Below are 12,145 nucleotides of genomic sequence, written 5' to 3'. Positions count from 1 at the left end.
ACTTGTTGTTTCTTTGTTTAATTCAAAATATTCCATTAGAGTTGTTTTTATGTTTTCTTTATTTAGTATATTTAACCAGTGTGGATTTAGTTTCCATCTTTTATGGATATAACTATCATTATTGCAGTGTTGTATGTCTAACCGTAGCAGGGAGTGGTCAGATATGACTCTTGGTAGATATTCAACTGATATTGTATCACTATATAATTTAGTATTTCCCACTGCTAGGTCTATTCTGGACAAGGATTGGTATGTGGTCGAGTAACATGAGTATTGTTTGCCTGTGGGGTATCGTGTTCGCCATATATCTATCAGTAACATTTCGTCTAATAACCGGCTTAGCGGTGTCAGGCCCCTTTCCCCACTAATATTTTCCACCCGTAACCTGTCCTGTATGGGGTTACTAACCGAGTTAAAGTCACCGATTATAAGGACTGGGATGTCTGGTGTTTCCGACGCAAACCCCACTGCTTGCCGCACTATTGAGCTATTATATGGGGGTGGGATGTATATTGAGATAAGAACACGTGTAGTTGTAAATTTTACAGTGTAGGCATATAAATCGGCCCTCTGGGTCGATTTTCTGTGTGAAGCATTTAACCCCTTGAGTGGCACGCCCGGAAAATTTCTGGGGACGAGCTCCACTGCTCATAGCAACATAGCCCGGAAGATTTCCGGGCTATGTATCACTATGGGAGCTGCAGAGCACAATGCCACAAGCTGTGACAGTGTGCTCTGCCTGCACAGACCCACACAGAGCAGTGCAAGGGCTTTGAAAAAACAGCAGAAGATATTGCCGACATGTCGGCAACCTCCTGCTTTGTTTACAGGTTGCCATAGAGACCATCGGCTTGTCAGAAGCAAGCCGATGGTCTCTGTGGCAGGGAGAGCTGGTTGTTAGCTGTCAGAGGACAGCTAGGTACTAGCTCTTACAGCAGAGATCAGAGAAAACCTCCGATCTCTGCTGTGTTAACCCTTTACATGCTGCAGTCTATGTGACTGCAGCATGTAAAGGGCTGTCACTGCAGCATGTAAAGGGCTGTCATCATCGGACCCCGGAATGTGATCAGGGGTCCTGATGGGTTCCTGTGGAAGTCCCCTAAAGGGACAAAAATAAAATAAAATAAAAAAAAATAAAAAAATAAAAAAGTAAAAAAATTATTAAAAAAATTAAAAAAACACTTGTCTCCCTTTACTTTGTAAAAAATCAAAAATACAATCACACATGTGGTATCCTTGTGCGTCGTAATGACCCAGAGAAGGAAGTTAATACATTATTTAACCCCTTAATGACATGGCCCCTTTTTTTCTTTTTTCCCCATTTCTTTTTTTCCTCCCCCGTTTAAAAAATCACAACTTGTCCCGCAAAAAACAAGCCCTCATATGGCTGTGTCAATGGAAAAATGAAAAAGTTATGGCTCTTGAGACGCAACTGCAAAACTAGTTGAAATTCAATGATTAGACCATTTTAAAAAACCTGCCCTGGTGGGCACGACAGGGTGGTAGAAAACCTGCCACTCAAGGGGTTAAATGGTATATTTCTGTGCACTACTATACTGACCCCCCTGGAACATCTCGTATGCGTGGAATGAAAACTATGTCCCAACCCCCCCACCTTAAATGTATCTGCGTTTTTTTTGGTAAATGAGTTTCTTGCAGACATACAATAGCTGGACCTTGCTCTTTGATTACCTGTAATATCGCCGAGCGTTTCGCCGGGTCGCCCATTCCTCTCACATTCCATGAAATAATCCTAACCTTTCCATTCATTTTCTTTGTTTATTACATTCCCCAGGATTAATATTTTCTAAGTGCTTCCATCTGACCCTATATGGGTGAGTGAGTCGCACTGGGAGGGTCCGCGTCTCTGTACCAATACCGCACAAGTCGCTGCCCATTACATATTTGTCAGTGTCTCTCCCCACCTCATCCGTTGACATCACAATCTCCGCCATCTGCACCTTGCCATCGCTTATTACATATAAATGCATAATGATGTCCGGACTCGGCGGGAAGTCACACCCACAAGATTTTGATCTATCACCCCTCATCCATAGATATATCCATCCGCCCTCCTGTCTTCTACATTTTTCCGTTACTGTCACCTAACACTTCATCCGTACATTTATATTACCATTCCACCCCACCTCCCCTCTTTGAACAATATTTCTACTGTATAACATTATCCCCTCTACTCGTAAAATACTTAACATTACCCCAACATAGGAGAGAGAGACCAAACACTGAACAATCCCAACATAAAACTCACGAATCCGTTGTATTCCAATCGGATCGGGGTACCAGTCCTCCATTCTCCTAGGCGATGTGGCTTGTTCTTCAGGTACAATCAGTCTGTACTTCTCCTCTCAGAAGCTCCTTTTATGATCCCGGTCCCCACAGGATATGCATTTGCGCTTGCGTTTTCTTTAGGTGTTATCCTCTCTGCATGGTGATTCACGTGGTGATTTTCCCATCCGAATCCGCTCCTCGTTGCGGTCTGGCCAGGAGGTGGTTTCTTTTGGGTTGTCAAAGAAGTGCGTTGTTCCTAGTGTTGCAACTCTCAGTTCGGCTGGGTATAGCATCGCATATGGTACTTGTAAATTTCTCAGTCGTCTCTTTATTTCGATGAACGTTGCACGCCTTTTTTGTAGATCTGTAGAAAAATCTGGGAAGAAGGACACTTTAGCTCCATTGAATTGGATTTCTCCCTTTTCACAGGCTTTTTGGAGTATAGCATCGCGGTCTCTGAAGTGTAGTAGTTTAATGAGTATCGGCCGTGCAGGAGCTCCGGGGGGGGAGGGGTCGTGTAGGCACACGGTGGGCCCTTTCAATTGCGAACATTGTTGTGAAGGTATTTCTCCCAAACAGCTCGGGAAGCCAGGTTTCGAAGAATTCTGGGGGGTTGCTCCCCTCCGCCTTCTCTGGGAGGCCCACAATCCGCACATTATTTCGTCTCAAACGATTCCTGTCCAGTTTGTTAGTTAATAATAAGTCCAGGATGGCCCTCACACTAGTTGGCTCCGGCTCAAGTTGGGTAACTTAGTTATCTTTAATTGTACTCAAGAACTTATCACCTTTGTAAGATTCGCAGGTTTCATCTTCCCATATTATATCTGGATAATTAAAGTCTCGCATAATAATTACTTCATTGCGGTTTGACACTTCTTCTATTTGTCTTTTTAATAAGTTTGCAGCTTCTTTTATTTTTGGTGGCCTATAAAACCCCCTATCAGGATCTTATTATTTTTCCCTCCCAGTATTTCTACCCACAGAGATTCCACGTGTTCATTTCAAACACCTATATCTTCTTGTAGCCTCGGCATTAAGTAGGATTTAACATACAAATATACCCCTTTTTATTTCCCTCGGTCTTTTCTGAAGAGATTATAATCTTCTTAATTCACCGCCCAATCACTCTTATCATCAAGCCATGTTTCCGTTATTCCTTTATATGGTAATTTTCTTCAGACATTTTCCCTTCAAGCTGATCCACTTTACTGTGCAATCCTTGCCATACAATTTACTATATTGTTGTTTTTCCTCATATTCATTATGCTACTTATGGTCTTATTAGCTGTTCTGTCAGTTCTAACTGCACCCCCCGCTCGACCCCCATTCTCAATACTTGGTCCTAAATCACTGTCTACACTGTCTTCCCCCCTATGACTCTTTTTTCCCTCTCCCCCAGTCCCAAGTGTAAACACTCCTCCAATCTTCAGGCATCTTCTCCCCCAGCACAGCTGCACCCTTCCCATTGAGATGCAGTCCATCCCTACTATAGAGCCTGTAGTCGACAGCGAAGTCCACCCAGTTCTACAAGAACCCGAAGTCTTCCTTCTTAGACTAATTCTGGAGCCACTTGTTTACCTCCCTAAGCTTCTGCTGCCTTTCTGGTGTGGCTTATGGTACAGGTAGTATTTCTGAGAAAACTACCTTGCAAGTCCTCACCCTAAGCCTGGATCCTAGGTCCCTGAAATCGTTTGTGAGGGTCCTCCATTGACCACTAACTTTGTCATTGGTGCCAATGTGCACCATGATCGCTGGATCCTCACCAGCCCCTCTCAGTAATCTGTCAACTCAATCCGCGATGTGTCGAACTTGAGCAGCAGGAAGACAACACACTGCTCGATGAGCCTGGTCTTTGTGGCAGATTGCCCTGTCTGTCCCCCTTATAATTGAGTCCCTCACCACTAAGACTTGTCTAGCCTGCCCTACACTCCCCTTCTTACTGAAGCAGTCATCGCCCTTGGCGATCAGAGGGCATGTCATGCTGCTGACCCTGTACTGGCATCCCCCTCATCTGCCAACTTTGCAAACTTGTACTCACACACTAACTTATACCCACTTACACTCACACACACAAAATATATTTATATGCCCTTGTCCGCAGCAGTCTTCTTGAAAGCTCCTCTTCAGCCTGATAATGTCACCTGTAGGCTCAGCTTTGGGTCCTCTCTCCCAGCAGTTGCACTCTTTGGCCTCCTGGCACTCTAAGATCTGCTCCTCTTCTTCCCGTTGGACGGATCCTCCAGCGGCTCTTCCCCAGAATCTCTCCTGATCTTCTTGCGGCTCTGGTGCTGCTCCAATGCTCCCATGCTTCCCCTCTCTGCTCCACAGACTCCTTCTGCCCTTACTTCCTTTCTGATGATTCTCCAGCTAGGTCATAAATTAGTAGTTACCGGTATTTAGAGTTTAAAAAAACAAGCCAAAATTTGCACTAAGTTTCAGACTGCAATTTTTCTTCGCTGATATTCGTTTTAAGACCCCCTGATATGCAAAGTTTAACTTGTTCATAGTTTCATACTATTCTCAAGCAGGCATGTACCTCCCAGTAAGACATGTTTGATGTGGGGTCTATGTTTCCAAGATGCTACTGCATTCACTAGATAGCATAAACTAGCACAACTTCATTCCTATACTAATTGCACCTTTTGCAGTCCTTGAAGCCTCTCTTCCTCCTTGTACTGACAGAAACTAATGCTGAGTATTGTTCCTTTCCATCCTGGCAGGGACTTCTATGGGTTCTTTTCTCTTTCACTGTTACAAAGCCTGTATGATTTCCCCTCCCTTCTTCCTGTTGACTGACCTGTGCGCTTTCTGCCCTTTCTATAATTCAAACACTGTTTTATCTGTCCTCCCTGAAGACTTGGATGCTTTCTCCCTTCTCTTCATTTTGTCTGCCATGTACAATCTCCTCCCTGGTATCTCTAATACCAAGAGGAAAAAAGGGGGACAAACATAGCCAGTAGCAGAGTAAAGATATATATAAGAAAAAGATTTATATAAGAAGCTGCACAGCCAGCCATGTACAGGAGCTGCACAAGGTCTACTGCAATCAAATATAAGTAAATTTGTGTTTGTAAAAGGTTATATTTTCTAGTGTTATACTGACAAACATAAGATTGCAGTTGCTACGGATATGATGTTTGTGTTAATATCTATATATATAAAGCTGAAAGCCCTCACTCACTCACTCACTGACTGACTCGCCAAATGTTCTCCAACTTCACGATGTCGTAGAAACATGAAATTTGGCACGAGCATAGATTATCTCCAAAATAGGAAAAGAAATTGGGTCCCAACTCGATTATTCAATTCTATGTGCAAAAGAATTGGCGTCAAAATTTTACGTACATAATCTAAATCTCTCACTTCCCAATGTCATAGAAACGTGAAATTTGGCACGAGCATTGATTATGTCATAAATAGGAAAAGCTAATGGGTCCCAACTCGATTATTCAATTTTATGCGCAAAAGAATCAGCGTCCAAATTTTACGTACGGAATCTAATTTTCTCACTTTCTGGTGTCATAGAAACATGAAATTTGGCACGAGCATTGATTATGTCATAAATAGGAAAAGTTAATAGGTCCCAACTCCATTATTCAATTCTAGCGCAAAAGAATTGGCGTCGAAATTTTATGTGCGGAATGTAATTTTCTCACTTTCCGGTGTCATAGAAACGGGAAATTTGGCACGAGCATTGATTGTGTCATAAATAGGAAAAGTTAATAGGTCCCAACTCCATTATTCAATTCTAGCGCAAAAGAATTGGCGTCAAAATTTTATGTGCGGAATGTAATTTTTTCACTTTCCGGTGTCATAGAAACAGGAAATTTGGCACGAGCATTACTTATGTCATAAATAGTAAAAGTTCATAGGTCCCAACTCGATTATTCAATTCTAGCGCAAAAGAATTGGCGTCGAAATTTTACATGCGGAATGTAATTTTCTCACTTTACGGTGTCATAGAAACGGGAAATTTGGCACGAGCATTGATTATGTCATAAGTAGGAAAAGCTAATGGGTCCCAACTCGATTATTCAATTCTATGCGCAAAAGAATTAGCGTCCAAATTTTACGTGCGGAATGTAATTTTCTCACTTTCCGTTGTCATAGAAACGGGAAATTTGGCACGAGCATTGATTATGTCATAAATAGGAAAAGTTAATAGGTCCCAACTCCATTATTCAATTCTAGCGCAAAAGAATTGGCGTCGAAATTTTACGTGCGGAATGTAATTTTTTCACTTTCCGGTGTCATAGAAACAGGAAATTTGGCACGAGCATTGATTATGTCATAAATAGTAAAAGTTAATAGGTCCCAACTCCATTATTCAATTCTATGCGCAAAAGAATTAGCATCCAAATTTTACATACGGAATCTAATTTTCTCACTTTCCGGTGTCATAGAAACGGGACATTTGGCACGAGCATTGATTATGTCATAAATAGGAAAAGCTAATGGGTCCCAACTCCATTATTCAATTCTATATGCAAAAGAATTAGCGTCCAAATTTTACATGCGGAATGTAATTTTCTCACTTTCCGGTGTCATAGAAATGGGAAATTTGGCACGAGCATTGATTATGTCATAAATAGGGAAAGCTAATGGGTCCCAACTCCATTATTCAATTCTATGCGCAAAAGAATTAGCGTCCACATTTTATGTACATCTAAATCTCTCACATTCCGGTGTCATAGAAACGGGAAATTTGGCACGAGCATTGATTGTGTCATAAATAGGAAAAGTTAATAGGTCCCAACTCGATTATTCAATTCTAAGCGCAAAAGAATTAGTGTCCAAATTTTATGTACGTAATCTAATTCTCTCACTTCCTGATGTCATTTTATATGAAGGAAACGTCGCATGGTTACCTCCACGTGGTGTTTCCTGGGTAACGCAGAGAACTATGCAAAATGGTGAACATATGTTTTTCCTCAGTATCTCTAAAGAAACCACGACTTCATAAGATTTTCCGTGTGAACACCAGATAAACACCAGTACCAAATTAACTCAGGCGAAGCCGGGTATATCAGCTAGTCTGTTATATGAGCAACTGGGGTCTCCTTAAGAGCTTCCTCCTAAGTTTTCAGTAGGTCACAATTACTGGACTGACATTTCATTATATATGGGTACCCGAGGTGCTGTGAACAATCTATATGGGCGTTGTATTCGTCGGTAGTCAAATAAATCCTTGCACCATACATTGTATGACTATGTTATTTAATACCAAAAAAACTGTTTAAACATAAAATATAAGTTAATTTTTAATGAAGACTACAAAGCTGCTTAGTTTTGCATTTATGAAGCAAATGAAAAATACAATAAATTTTAATGCAAAGATGACCATAACTTTTAGAAGTGGAAATGTGCTTATCACTACACATGACATACTGTACATAACATTCCTGTTAGGTTTAGAGCGTGACGTGCTATACAGGCGGCATGTTAATGAGAATAACTATGGGGCTTTGGAACGTTCTTCTGCATTAAATACTTACAGTTGTAATCTGAAAAAATACTGCACCTAAACAGTTAATATTAGAGAAATTTTTAGAATAAGGCCATACGGGGCGGATTTTATGCCACATTTTTATACCAAAGTCTTAATATTTCATGGATTTTGCTGAAGATCGCAAAGCGTGAAATGCATGATGATAATCCACAACATAAGTTGGCATGGTGCTGATTTAAATTCAAAAAAGCTTTAGCCAGTAGAGCAAAATGTGATTGCTCTCAGCAAGAGAAACCAAGTAATCTTGCCCTCTGACACAGAAAAAGGAACTTATCACTGTAACGTAAGGAGCTGCAAGACCTGCTCACATGTACTGACCGCGGACAGGATACGGATTCCCAACACACAGCAGGACTATAAGATTCCTGGGACATTCACATGTTCCAAATCTGATGTTGTGTATCTGATCCTGTGTAGTAAATGTCCTGCTATGTTGGAGAAACCGAACAAACACTTAAAGTGAGGATGAGGTATCATCGCCACACAATTAAACAGAGAAAGACAGAATTACCTGTAGCAGAGCACTTTTCTAGTCATGGACACGACATAGAGGATATGAAAGTTATGATACTGAAGGGCAATTTCAGGTCACAAAGCCATAGAAGAATGTGGAAATATAAATTCATAACAACTTTTGACACTTTTAATGGAGGGTTAAAGTATTCACAAGGATTTATGCGTAATTGGGAAGTATGAGAAATCTCTAGCACAGATAACACTGCTGGCCTGGAGACAAGCCCCCCAACACTAATTTAGGGACCATAAAACCTTCACTACCTTATCAGTGCCTTCTTAAAGATGTTTGTATTTCTGTGGTAGTATTCACTAATTCAGAGACCATAAAACCTTCACTCCCTTATCAGTGACTATTTTTTTAAGTGCAAATTAATCACATCCATGTCTGTGCCTTGTCATAAGTATGTGTTTTAAATATGCATGACTCTTCAGATCCATTCCATTATGCTTTAATAAAGTACCCTGTGAGGTCTGAAAGCTGGCATTACCATTATGTATTTTTGTTAGCTATTAAAAGCTATCAAACCAACAAGATTACTTGGTTTCTCTTGCTGGGAACAATCATATTTTGATTTAAATTCAGCACAACGGACAACTTTGCTTTGGATTTAACTTGGATTCTGAAAAGAGTATGGTTGTGTTATGGTAAAATCTGCTGATTTTCTGCCTGTAATTCTGCAGTGGAAAATCCGCAGTATATCCACCTCGTGCGCTTTTTTACATTTTATTTTAGAATGAGCTTTTTAGTACCTGTTGATAAAAGGGGCAATTGATTGTCAGTTTCTGGGAATTTAATTCAAAGTATTGAAAAAAAAACAATATCAACAAAGCAAAGCAGAGCAATTCCAATATATATTTGCATAGTATTTTGGATGGAAGTAGTCTTTTATGCAACACACCATTTTGGAGTTTATATATTGTGTATATTGTAATTTATAATACATGTGCATAACTCAATGTCAACGTTCCATCAAATATTCTGTATTTATTTTCTGATATTTATTATGGAAGAGTCAGAGTTATATTGTATTGTTACCAACAATGCATTCATTTATAACATTAGCTATTAGAATTTTCACCAAATTTTTAAGAATGTTAAATATGATTGATATTAAATGATGTTTGTTGGGTGTATTACTCTTCCAAACAGAAGTAACGCTTTGGTAGTGCCTTCAAACAAGGCCACAACAAACGGCTTATTCAACTTTACTTCCGCTGGCTTTTCTTTGGTCTCTGGTACATTGCTTTCTCCATTTGGATCTGCATCACTTTCTTCCAGCTCAAAATCAACAGTGTTAATAACCTATAAAAACAGAACAGGATTACAATTTAGCATCAAGATTTTAAAATGAATAGTGGTTACTAACAGTACAAAATCGGAAATCTGCCTTAACATTTAATTACAATTAGTGAAGCTGTTAATTATCCTCTTTACTTGAATCTGTACAATACAACATAGGAGTATTTATTGTATAATACACAGTACCATGTTAGCCAGCACAATTTATGTGATGTTACAAACTCTTATATAAAAAGGATAAAAGTATTCTAAAAGTGATATCTTCATTGGCTGACCAAACAAACCTATATTTGCATATATTTGCTGAATTTGTTAACTCAACTGATGAAAGGGGCCTCTGTGCTCTGAAAGCTTGCAAATATAATTTTTTTGGTTAGCCAATAAAGGATTGACTCTTATAATTATTTGATCTTAATTCATATAAGAGTGTTTAACGTCACCTAAAAAGTAGTAGGTGTCAGACAGGTGGATGTAGATCTGCCTTGCTACACACTGGTTTGGTTTTGGGCTAACTGAGGTTGCAGCCCCTGGGGAACCTCGCTTAACCCCTCCAAGTGGGATAACGGCTTTGGTGTGGGGTCCCCAGGCGATTGCATGCTCAAATAGTCCTGCACACTGGGCCAAGGCGCAGTAGTAACTGTACGTGTTAACAGGCACATAGTAGTGAGACAAGCTTGAGTCAGGGTAGGTACATAAACAAGATCCAGGCTTACAGGTCAGGACAGAGAGTACAGAAGTCAGGAATAGTACGTGTCATCTAGACATGCATGCCACTCCACTGATACTGAAGTGCAAATGTTTCTGGTAAATGAAAATTACAAATAAAGAATTTATAAGAAAAAGTAAATGCACACGTTATAAGCAGAAACACAAAAAGGACCTTTGTCACAATAGTATGAAACCAACTGCTTAGGCATCCACCTAAATATAGCAGATACCAGCTGGTGATTGGTGGAGCACATGCAGACCCATCAAGAGATTGGGGGGAAGCACTGTGAGCAGATCTCAGGGAACTAGCAAAGGAAGGAGCAGGAGCATGACAGCAATGCCTCATGGCTGCAGGAGTAGGTGAGCTGCGATAGAATGCTCTGTGACAGTAGTATGTTATTGGCTGCACCAATACAAACCATTAAATAGAATCTAGAATTTTTAAAACCCAATTGCATGACAATGTAACAAAGCTGTAAAGACATTATGGAATAGTATATAGATTTTCTTAGCTATTTGTATTTATAATAAAACTTTCTAATTATTATTAGTCTATTGTTACAATCAGCAGTAATTCTATTGCTGGATCATCATCTCCTGCTTTCTAACTTGTTGTTGGGATGGTTGCATTGCAACTGTTCCAACAAGTCATCCACTAGGGTAGATAAATTGACCTTACTGTTCAGCCAACCTCCCTTAGGGTGGAGCTTTTCATTGGCTAGCCTCCTTTTAAGTATTCCTGTCTTCTGTAGTGTGGTTGCTCATCATAACAGTAACAAGGCGCATTTAAATCCAGTAATCCCTATTTAAGTTCAGGTAACTTGTTCCAGTCTAGTTTGTTCTTGTCAGTGTAGTCTTTCTCCTTGGGTTGTCTAGCCCAGTCTTGTTTCCCAGCCTCTTTTTTTGTCTGCTCTTTTCTTCTTTGTATTTGCCTAGTCTTGGTTCATTATTCAGTTTGATTGTTTGGCTTCCTTTATGAGAGCTAGTACTGTCTTGTTCCCAGGGATAGTATTTTAGAAAGGAATTTTCAAATGTTGAATGTTTCTGCTTATAAGGCAGATACTCATACCACAAAAATAGGTAATAACATTTACCTTATGTCTGCTGTATCTTGGCATCATTTTGTAAGCCTCCTTCTGTTTAGTTTGGATGCTAGAGAGCTTCTAAGTATAGGAGCAATTTTTCAAAGTTTGAAGGAAATTTTTTAAAAACTCTATATTTTAAATGACCAATTTAGTTTTAAAGTGACCTAGAAACACCTATATATTATAAAACCCCAAAAATCACTCCATGATAAAACTTGCTTCAAGCAAAGTGAGACGTTGCTGCTGGGGAGACAGGAATCTGCTGGAAGCCAGAGGACTATTGGATTAATCTCTTAAGAGTCACCTGAGACCACAAACAGAAAGTACTCTAAGGAGTACTTAGAGAATGCAGGACTGTGCTGCAGAATAACCAGACCGGTATCAGGAAAGTACGTCTATGAATACTTCCACAATGGGTCATGAGTAAGGTCAGCCTTAGAAAGAGCCAAACTGTGCACACCAGTAGTGACTTGTGAGTTAGACAGCAGGCCTGCTTCGTGGTAGTGAGGATTTGAGCACTAGTTACACGGATAGTAGGAATTCACCAAGAGGCGAACAGCTAGAAGTAAACCAGATATAGAAGTACAGATTAGAGATGAGCGAACGTACTCGTCCGAGCTTGATACTCGTTCGAGTATTAGCGTGTTCGAGATGCTCGTTACTCGAGACGAGTACCACGCGATGTTCGAGTTACTTTCACTTTCATCTCTGAGACGTTAGCGCGCTTTTCTGGCCAAT

General features: G+C 40.1%; 1 protein-coding gene across 2 annotated transcripts in view; it reads right to left on the bottom strand.

Moving 5' to 3' along the window:
* Positions 1-7,586: 7,586 nt before the first annotated feature.
* Positions 7,587-12,145, bottom strand: part of LOC136611236 (angiotensinogen-like) — a 39,868-nt gene continuing 35,309 nt past the window's right edge. For both annotated transcript variants that reach the window (XM_066590607.1, XM_066590618.1), the window contains exon 5: positions 7,587-9,617. In XM_066590607.1, coding sequence (XP_066446704.1) covers positions 9,426-9,617 — 192 coding nt within the window. In that variant the 3' untranslated portion in view covers positions 7,587-9,425. The remainder of the gene's footprint in view (positions 9,618-12,145) is intronic.

The sequence above is a fragment of the Eleutherodactylus coqui genome, chromosome 1, assembly GCF_035609145.1.
Source record: "Eleutherodactylus coqui strain aEleCoq1 chromosome 1, aEleCoq1.hap1, whole genome shotgun sequence".
In the NCBI taxonomy this organism is placed as follows: domain Eukaryota; kingdom Metazoa; phylum Chordata; class Amphibia; order Anura; family Eleutherodactylidae; genus Eleutherodactylus; species Eleutherodactylus coqui.
This window is presented reverse-complemented; position numbering and strand designations above follow the sequence as displayed.